The sequence below is a fragment of the Meles meles genome, chromosome 1 (genome assembly GCF_922984935.1).
Source record: "Meles meles chromosome 1, mMelMel3.1 paternal haplotype, whole genome shotgun sequence".
In the NCBI taxonomy this organism is placed as follows: domain Eukaryota; kingdom Metazoa; phylum Chordata; class Mammalia; order Carnivora; family Mustelidae; genus Meles; species Meles meles.
The window spans coordinates 190034353-190045453 of NC_060066.1; the positions used below are offsets into that span (position 1 = coordinate 190034353).

The window sequence follows — 11101 nt, forward strand, 5'->3', positions numbered from 1 at the left end:
AGGTATACAGAAGTAGAAGCCAGAGAAGTAGGCTCAAAGCAGGGGTCTACAGTGTTTCAATAAACCCAGAGGGCAGAGGATCAAGCCAGAGAGAATTTTTCTCAGGTCTTAAAACCTATGGAAATTGGTCCAGCTGGGTTTTGAACTTGAGTGGGACCAGTGATCCCTTTATTCCTTCCAATTCCTTCCTTTTGGAATGGGAATGTCTACCCCATGCCTGTCCCAGGATTGTATCAAGAAAGCAGAAAACTGGGGCACCTGGGTGGCTCAGTGGGTTGAAGCCTCTGCCTTCAGCTCGGGTCATGAATCTGGGGTCCTGGGATCGAGCCCCACATCGGGTTCTCTGTTCAGCAGGGAGCCTGCTTCCTCCTCTCTCTGCCTGCCTCTCTGCCTACTTGTGATCTCTGTCTGTCAAATAAATAAATAAGATCTTAAAAAAAAAAAAAAAAAGAAAGAAAGCAGAAAATTTGTTTTCTGGTTTCACAGGAATACAGATGAAGAAAAATTTTATCCTAGATGGGTCATACCCAGAATCACACTCATCCTGGGATTGAGCCCCGAGTCAGGCTCTCTGCTCAGCAGGAAGCTTGCTTCCTCCTCTCTCTCTGCCTGCCTCTCTGCCTACTTGTGATCTCTGTATGTCAAATAAATAAATAAAATCTTAAAAAAAAAAAAAAAAAGAATTCATGTTATAAGGGGTTGAGACTTTGGGGGATGTTGGGATAGAGATGAATGTATTTTGTATATGGGATGGATGTCAAGTTTTAGGGACAAGAAGGTGGACTGTAGTGGCTTGAATTGTGGCCCCTAAAAGACACTGCATCCAGAAGCTCAGAATGTGAGCAGAACAGGTCTTCACAACGTAATTAAGGTAAAGATGTTGACCACAAGATCATCCAGGATTAGGCTGGACCCTAAATCCAATGAAGATATCCTTAAAAGAGACAGAAAACACAGAACGCCATGGGAAGAGGGAGGCAGACTGGAGTTATGCTGCCACAAATCAAGGAATATAAATCAACCCACCGGAAGCTTCCAGAATCCTTCCAAAAGCTGGATGAAGGAAAAATTCTTCCTTAGGGCCTTCAGAAGAGAAGCTGGGCCTACTGACACCTTGATATCAGACATCCAGCATCCAGAACTGAGAGAGAATAAATTCCTGCCATATTAAGCCACCAAACTGGTAGTAATATGTTATGGATTACACATGGATAACATATGGATGTTATGTTAGGATTCTAATACAGATAGCCATTAATAAAAAATGAGACAAATTTAAACATCAAAAAGAATACTGACCACAACACACTTAAATATAGCAAACAAATTAAAATCTATGTCTTCATAATGGTATCACCTCCCAAGCCTCACCTTTAGGATTTGCTCTGGCATCGATTCATTTTTCTTAAAGTTGATAAATAAAGGAGAAAAAATAAGCATTTACTCCCTGCTTTTCCTTAAAAATATTACAGGGTAACCAAATAATTAAGAAATTCTTTACGGAAGAATTCCAGCAAATAACAGATGTTAAAAAAAAACCACTCCTCTAATGAAATCATAGACCTAGGAAAATCATCTATGACTGATAATTCATTAGGTGAGATGTTAAGAAACTATAATGTTTAAGGGTGCCTGGGTGGCTCAAAGGGTTAAAGCCTCTGCCTTCGGGTCAGGTCATGATATCAGGGTCCCTGGATCGAGCCCTGAAGCGGGCTCTCTGCTCAGGAGGAAGCCTGCTTCCCTTCCTCTCTCTGCGCCACCATTTCTGCCTACTTGTGATCTCTGTCTGTCAAGTAAATAAGTAAAATCTTTAAAAAACAAAAAACTATAATGTTTAGATCCCCGGGCAGAATGTAAATTGACCAATTTTAGTAACACTAAAAGTGTGCCTCCTGGAATAATGCAGCAAGAATTCACCATCTACTAGCATCTAATAGGGTGACTATATATCCTAATTTGTCCAGATAGTCCCAGTTTATGGCTATTACCCCACTGTAAACAGCACACCCTTTTATTCTTAAAACTGATTGGAAATAAGTTATATATAACTCTATTCATGAATTTTTCTTTTTTTCGTCACAAATTTTTCTTTCTTAAAGAAACTGAACCTAAATCTCATAAAGCTCTACCAATTCAAGTTCTCAATCTTGACTACAGACTAAATCACTTGGGAAATTTTTAAAAATATATGCCTAAAATCCAGCCATGAATTCTAATTTCATGAATCTGAAATGTAACCTGAGAATCAAGACATTTAAAAGCTCTCAGGTAATTCTCAAGTTTCAGCCAAAGTTGAGAACTGCTCTATATGTAACTACTAATTTGCGGGAAATATGAAGGGTAATTGAACATGTTAAAACACCACAAGAATTCAAGCAGCCAAATCCAGAATGTGGGAAATTCTCCCGAACAAATGACCTAGTTTTTTCAACAAAGAGATAGCATGGGAAAAAGTACAGGGTGTATACATTAGGGAGGGCAATAGTTGAAGTTAAGAGAAATTTAAGAGGCAGATAAACCAAAAAATGGCAAATCTTATTTGGATAGTGATTTAAACAAATCAACTGTAAAAAAAAATTTAGAGAATCAAAGAAATCTGAATAGACTGGATTAAGGAACTCTTAACTTTATTAGGTATGGTATCGGAGTTGTTTAGTTTTAATTCTCACTTATTAGAAATACATGCCCAAGTATGTATAGATTAAATGATGTTATGCCTGAGATTTCTTTAAAATTATTTTGACCAAGTCCTCACTTCAGAAGCATATATACTAAAATTATTTCAACCAAAAAAAAAAAAGTTGGATGAGAGAGGAATAGCAAAATATTGAGAACTGTTCAGCTGTCAAAGCTGGGTAAGAGGAATAAGCAGTTTCACTGTACCAATCTGTATTTTATATTCTATTAGTATCAAATTACGAAACAGAATAAAAATGGGTTTTTAATTTTTGTTTATAAATGTACAGTATGTATTTCTATGTGTGTATATATATATCACATTTAAATTTATAAGACAACAAGTTAGGAGATGTAAAGATGAACACATGATCCTTAACCTCAGAAAGTAGTGGGTAGTCCATGTGGGATAGAAAAGGTTTGCTCAGGTATTATCTTTGGTGAAAAACAGGAAGGTAACTAACACAAGCTTCCAGGAGGCCAGAAAGATAGGAATGAAATCAAAGTAATATTATGCATATTATGCACATTCCCTAAGCATAAATGGGTGTGGGTGTTATTATCCCAATATTGCTAAATACTAGAGACGGTACCATAACCTGACTTTGAAAAGCCCATGCTCTATTACGTTCAGCTATTTGAAAATGCATTCTTGGCTCTTTAAGGAAGATATAGTCGTAGCTACAAGAGAGCTTCTGGGCGCCACACTTCGGCTCCTCACTCACCACTGTTTGCACTCTCCAAGGAACAAATCCATCAGAAAGCTGCACTGCAGACAGGGCTTTTAAAGACACCAGGAAGTGCTCGCTTCGGCAGCACATATACTAAAGACACCAGGAAGACACCCGTGGAAACAGGCGGCAATTCACCAAATTAGAATTACTCTAACCAGCACAATGTAAAATCTTTGGAGAAAGTATCTGCAACTTGATCAGAGGGACAAAGAAGAATCTCAAAGTAGAAGGACCACTTTGGATGCCTACCACAACTCTGAAAATCCCTACAAGGAAAACTCCTTGTAGTGAAGGTTCTAAGATTTGGGATCATTTTCAGATGAGGGTCCACAAGCAACTCAATGACTTGCACCGTCCTTTTGAGATTGCTAAAGCAAATTACGTTCATCACTACTAAGCCAGGAGTTGAGGCTGAAGTCACCATTGCACATGCTTACGTCAACCTTTTTAATAACTGATTACAGTTGTTCAAAAAAATTTAAAAAAGAAAATGCATTTTTTATGTCAAATGGTCAAATATTAGCAATTTTATATGGTTCAATCTAATACTATGTTATAATGCTTTCCTTTCTCTTTCCTTTACTAAAATAATTACATAATTAATGCACAGTAAAATAATCAGATTATTTAAAAGAAACATCAGTCTTCTTTAAAGAGTGGTCTGTTTCCTAATTCAAAATATTCACTAAATATCCATAAAATTGCAATTTTACATTTATCTCCTTAAATGGTCTTTAGTAAATTAGAAAATCATTCTATTTCCAAAGGAAGCACAAACTTTAAAATAAATCTTTAAAATAAATAATAGCTTTAAAATATTTAGTGTATATTTTCTTAAAAATAAACTTCTGAGTTGTGAAGATGTTTTAAGGTTATCTCAAACTAGAATGTATTTCGATGCATCCTGAGAATTTACATCTCAATTTAAGTATGATTCCACTGATTTTAACCACCAAAAATCCCAGATAATTCAGTACCTAGACTATTATTATACATATTACATGCATGTATTTTGTTACATGTTACATACGATTGACATATTAACTTTTATGTTATTATAAGGAATTCTAATCTACACTACCAAACAGTATAATTTTTCAGTAATACCTGATACTGGCTTAGCCTATTATATTATGACCTTGAGCAAAAAAAAAAACTCTCTGAACCTCAGTTTCCTCATTTATAAAATGGGACAGTAATAGTGATCACTGTTTATGGAATTAATGAGGATTGGAGGATATATTACACATAAATAAAATAATGACTAAAACTTAAATGCTTATAAATATCAAGTATTACCTTTATTTACAGAAACCTGTGCTAGTTATAAGATGGGTACCGTGAAAATAATTCAGAATCATCAATGCTAGAATGATCTCTTCAAATGCTCTCTATACAAAGCCAACACATTCTTCAAGTAGATGCTTTACACTGAGTATATGTGAGTTGCAAATATTTTTAATATGTACCATTGTGCTTTTTAAGTAACACATTTAGTGAAAAGAGAAAAGATTAAAAGTTCATCAAGGAATTAAGAGGGATCAACCTTTTACAATTATTTTATTATAAAATATTAAAATAACAGAAACCCAGAACAAAACTTCTCCATAATCCCATCACATGATAAAAATCAATGTTTTCATTTGTTCATGTTATTTTTTATTCCTTACCTACACACATGTTCACTTTTTACATATTTACAATAATATGGATAACACTTTTTTATAGCCTATATTTTCACGTAATATTATACGATGATTGTTTCTCCATTTTGCAAAAATTTTTCCCTACTCTTTCCTTCCTTATCCCCACCCCTTGAAGATAATCAACAGGAACATGTAGCCTGACATGTAGCCTCCACGACTTTCTCCAAGCTCACACATATACAAGTATAGACACATACGTGGGGAAGGGAAAATGGTCAATTTTTACAAAAATGGAAGCATACTACTTACACAAATGCTTATCTTTCTTTTAAGCATACCAAACACATATGCCTCAAATTTAATATACAGACAAGTTTGAGTGGATACAACTTACCAGATCATGTAATAACATATACATTTACCAACGTCATCAATCTGTATGTAAACATTAAAAAGATATAGGGATTTCACAAAAAAATATGGCCACCAGATTTAGTTAGATCTCATGCATGCTTCATAAGTTTATTTTAATAGCCACGTGTAAATAATTCCATTATTTATAAGCCTAACTACTGAATTTTAAAACTTACATTAGAAAATAAAACTTTTATCTTAAAATCCACAAAATCTCAAAAATATCCTAACTTTAAAGAAAGACAGACTATGTGTATATGAACTTCATATGAACTTAGTTCTTAGCACAGATGATTGATGGATATGGTGCTGACCCACCCACATAATTAGCTTCCCCAAGTTCAAAAACTGAAAGACTGGCATTCCAATATAGTCAGAATACAATCAAATCAACCTTATCTAATGAATACCTATTGTTCTAAATGCCCACAAGCATAAAAGACAGCCAGCAGTCCTACACAGAATTTAAGATTAACCCAAATCGTAAAATACACTCTCCCATCTAACCATAATCCAGAACAATCAGAAGATCCCTAAATCTGAATCCACAGGAGACAATTTTGGAGTATAAAAGATGCTATGTAAGATTTACTGAAGCAACCAAAATTACAAAGCAAATAACTTGGTACCCAAGCCCTAGAACCTCTACTCTAACAGGTGAACTTTCTTAACCAAATATCAATATAAGTCTTTTTGAGTTCCTATTACATGGAAATCATAGGTTTTGGAGAGGAAAAAAGCAGGAGAGCCAGAATATATTATCCAAGATGATCATAAATATCACAGCATAATACATAGCATACAGTTCAACAATTAGTATATGTGCTCAACAACTTTTTGTGACTTATGATTATAAAGGTCAAAGCAGTTAAGCATCACAAATACACCATGTCATCATCAATGCAATTTCAGATTAAATAATCTAAACTTGTGATCTAGGCCTATGTACTTTTTTAGCTGCATCAAAGCAGTCAAATTACTTAAAAAGATATTGTACTTTTGTACATAGTCCCCACTAATCTGTTTAGAATATATACACATATGGAATCCATGAGTTTAGTACATATCAAAGAAATGAGTGGAGAAAAAAAGCATGTGTAGCATGTGTACAGTTCAGGATAACCCTACTGAACATTCTAACTAAATATCAAAAACAAAATGGAGGCACACCTGTCTGGTAGAGCATGTGACTCTTGACCAAGGGTTGTAGTTCAAGCCCCACACTGGGTATAGACATTACTTAAAAAAAAATTAATGAAATAAAATAAAATAACTTAAAAAATGGATTATGGAGCCTAAGAGTTAATGAATGTAACCTTCCTCCACAATGAAATTTGTAAAATAATGGGAAAAATCTATAGAAGGGCTATATATATATTACATGATATTAAAAAAATAATGGTTTAGATTACTACCAGTGTGGCACCTTTAAAGTATATTAGAAGAGAAAGAAGTATTTAAAATCTAGATGAATTTGTTACCAACCTACTTAGATGTTTTCCAGAACATTCCATTTTATAAGATGAATGATAATAGCATTAGTAGCAACTGGATTCAGAGATCTCCTTGAATGAACATTACACATCTGAAGTAATTCATCCTATATATTTTAATTGGTAGACCACACACCACGTGCCTTTCCTCAAATGAGGATCCAGTTTAAACTGACTCTGAGTTTGAAGAGTAATTTGAAATTTCAAAACATGTGCATTCCATACCCAATATTTATATTAAATGAACAATTTAATATGCTATCATACAACATATCTTGTTCTAGCTATGACTAATTATTGCATAAGGAAGATTTAAACTTCTATATACCTAAGACTATCAACATTAAATTTTAATTGCTCCAAATACCACAATGAAATGCATTAAAATAACTGATAATGGATAAAAGGCTAGATATATGAATAAATACGTTATAAAACCAATAAAATGTTAATAGTTTAATCTAGGCAGTGAGTATACGAACAGTCTCTGTAAATTTTTTCAGTTTTGCTGTGTAACTGAAAATATTTCCAAATAAACTGTTGGAAAAAAACTATTTGACATTTCTCTGGTTATTTATAATTTAAGTTTTGTTTTGTTTTAGGTAGGCATGCTAGGCATGGAGCCCAAGGCGGGGCTTGAATTCAAGACCCTGGAATCAAGACCTGAGCTGAGATCAAGATCTTATGCTGAACCAACTGAGCCACCCAGGTGCCCCTATAATTTAAGCTTTTAACGGGAGACACAGAGATTGACATCGGACACAAGCACTGTAGTTGGGACAAACCTGAATTCAAATCCCAGATCAACCTCTTAAAAAGCTATCTGACCATAAGTATAATTACTTAACCTCTATACGCCCACATTTCTTCATCTGCAAAATGGGTTTTACATAGCTAATGCAAAGTTAAGTTCCTCCTATAAAGCACAGTGCCAGGCACATAGTAAGCACTCAAAATGTTAGCTGTAATTCACTATCAGATTGCTAATTCTATGCTAAATCTTAATGGCATTGTCAGTAAAAATTAAGTAGTAATTTTTTACGTGGTTGGCTTAACACTAATTTGATCATTTTGTGACCATTCCCCAAAGGAAGACTCCTAATAGGAAACTCCCTGCTCAACATGCTAAGGTTTGGGAGGGTGGGGAGGAAATTTTTTTTTTTAATCTGAAAAATATTGCTCAATCGATAGTACAGTATTGTTCTCCGTCTGAAAAAAAATCGTTCAGAATTAAGTAAGAAAAGTTTCAAGACAAACTTTAAAAGGCACTCAACAACTCTCATGTACAACTTGCTTCACCTCTGCAGGTTGGTTGGGTACACCCTTGTGATGACAAAACTTGTCATAACGTTCTTAATTGTTGGTAAAGAAGCTAGACTAGAACACGACATTTAGAGTTGCCAAAATCTAAATGAGGACATGCCAACGTCCCCACTTCTTCACAGGTAAGAGCACCACCTCCACCTTGGTCTTGATAACGGTTATGGGGGGAGGGGAAAGGAGGTAGGAAAATGAATTCGCGATGGTGTTACTGAAGAACCCTCCAGGTTATTCCTCTTGAGACCTGTCCACGACTTATTCCCGCCACTACCACCCCCACCTGACCTCTCCCCAGTTAAACTTCCAGACTCTGATTTACTAAAGATGCACTTAAGAATATGACACCTTCCCTCCCTTGGCCCACATAAGCCACCCCCAGGGCCAGAAAAAAAAATTTTTTTTAAGAAAAATAAAGCAAACAACAACCCCGCCCCTCCCCCTCCCAACCAGCAGCAAATCTTTGTCCCACCTGCCGAAGGACCACTCTCCAGCGCGCTCCATACCCAAGGTTGCCTCAGTCCTGCCCGCAACCTCTCCCCGAGCGGGCCTCAGCGACCCCTCCATGAGCCTACGCCTGGCCCATTCCCGGCCCCGGGACGCGACTCCCGCCCCGCCCCCCGCCGCCCGCCGCCCGAGTTCTGCCTCACCTCACCTACCCTCTTTCGGGGGCCGGACTCCACCTCTCTCTCCGCCATGTTGGGCCCCGCTCGGAACCGCTGCGGCTCCCGGCGCGGTGGCGGCGGAACCTCTCGGGCCCCCGGCCCCCGCCCACACTGCAGGCAAGGCCGCCTCGCGGCAGCTTCCCCGAACCCAGCCGGGCCTGGCGCTGAGAGTGAGGAGGGGGCGGATGCCGCGCGCCGGGTCGGAGATGTAGAGATCCCACGGGTCCGCGCGTGGGCGGTAGGGCCTGCCCGGGAAAGGGGGGGGCCGGGACTCGGGGGGTTAATGGCCTCCAAGGGGCCCCGTGAGTAGGATTATTTTCTCTCAGAGAAATTCCTCCGCCTGCGGTTTCTTAAAGGGATCACTAAACCAGCCCCTTGCGCGCGCCCCAGATGCGCAGGCGCACCTTAAGCCCCTCCTTCCTTTCCCACCAAGCCCCCGGTCCTGAGCGTGCGCGGTGAGTGGCCAAGGGTAGGCCAAATCCTGCAAGTCTCTTTGCTGCCAGCAGCTGCTCCCACCACTCAACTATGGCCGCTGCCTTAAAGGGACCATGACGCAGTGATGAGGGAAGAATGAAAGAAGCTGATGAAATGACTATCTGGAGAATTGGGTGAAATGTCAGTGAGGGGTCCAGATCTTCAACTTACACCTGACTGCGGCGATGCCATTGAGCTGAAGTTCTCAGTGGACCTCTGAACACGAAGAATCCCAACCAATGAGGGAACAAGCCAGTCATCTCAAGGAGACCCAACTTTCCTTCCCTTACATAGCCTAATCTGAGGCACGGGCCGTGGAATATTAAGGGCCAACTCTGACAGCCTAACCTCAAAATCAGATCCTGTAATGATTTTGAAGACCAAACCAACAACTGGAGATAACTTCCTCAATAGTAATTTGTCCTTAGACTAAATCGAAAAGAATCTCAGAAAGCATCTACTCCAATGCTCCCAATGGTAAAATTGCTGTCTGGTCCAGAAAAGTAATTTGCCTCAAGGTGCCTGAATGCTGGTGTGAATTTAGAATCAAGATTTGAGCAACAGCCTTCCGGGATTTTCAATGTACCAACCTGTCTTCAAAGCAAAATATAAATCAATTTTCATCTAGATGATCAGAAATGGGAGTTCCATGATACTTCAAGAATATTGTAATTCGCCTCTGAAGATGTGTGATGATTTGCAGATAATTGTGTGTCCTCATTCACCTCCCTTCAAGGAGCTTTGAGACTCTGACTTAAAGGATGATCATCTTATTTCTAAGCAGAAAACTGGGAAGTAAATTTGGGTCTATCTTGCCCTAAAATGGAAGCTGAGGAAGACTGTCGAGAATAAGGGCTTGATTTATTCCTTTTCATTCCTTCCAGTTCCTTAGCTTCAGGTGGAGAAAAATTGCTCTAATGGAGTTCATAATGATAGCTTAAAGACAATCAAGTAAGAAAGACAAAGAAGCTGCCTCTTGAAGGTCATTCCCCCACAGTAAGAAACATTCAAATGCAAATGAGAAACTCCTAAAATCACTGGCTAATGAAAGGTAATTTATGACTTTTGTGTGTCACTTGGTCGCTGTTTGGAAACTGAAAAGTTTCCTAACCCATCACATTTTGCTGGAAACTATCTGTGAAGTTGCTGGAAGTTTCCACGCTGGTCCTTGCTTAGTCCTCTTCATCTTTAATTTCACTTTTTGGTAGAAAAAAGAAAAGGACAAAAGAATGTATATTTCAGCTGTAATTTTTGAAACATGTCAGACCCTTTAGTTCCATGTTTAGGACAAAAAGGAAATAAAAAGAAAAAACAAGTAAAGACTTTTAGAGAATGTGGGTACATGAAAGGTCTAGTGGTTTCCACCTCTTTCATTGGCAGTGGACTACTCCCTTCTAATAAAATCTGACAGCTTAAAATGGAGTTGCTAAATTAGTAGTGGAGGTGGGAACCCATAAACTGCTCACCCATCCTTCCCTTTGTCCTCTCTCTTCTTCAATGCCCCCTCTCACCATTAGAGAAATAGAGTATTTCTCAAAACACAGTTGAAAGCCATTAACTTAGTCAAACTCCACATTGTAAACACAGAGTCACTGAGGCTCAGAAACTCGTATGCTCAGAAACAGTACCAGAACTGGAACAAGCTTCTTGACCCCAAGCCTAGCACTGTCTATTATAGCAGA

The 11101-nt window shown here is 38.1% G+C and overlaps 1 protein-coding gene across 6 annotated transcripts in view; it reads right to left on the minus strand.

The window, feature by feature from the left end:
- ZMYM4 (zinc finger MYM-type containing 4) overlaps positions 1-10805 on the minus strand; it is a 150157-nt gene extending 139352 nt beyond the window's left edge. For 2 of the 6 annotated variants that reach the window (XM_045997674.1, XM_045997650.1), the window contains exon 1: positions 8940-9070. Coding sequence is in view for 2 of the 6 variants with exons in the window: in XM_045997628.1 (XP_045853584.1) it covers positions 8931-8978 (48 nt within the window). In the remaining 4 variants the exon portion in view is untranslated. Of the gene's footprint in view, positions 1-8930 lie in introns of all 6 variants that reach the window. The other 4 variants (XM_045997639.1, XM_045997628.1, XM_045997661.1 and 1 more) reach the window with 4 other exon arrangements.
- Between the last annotated feature and the right edge of the window lie 296 nt (positions 10806-11101).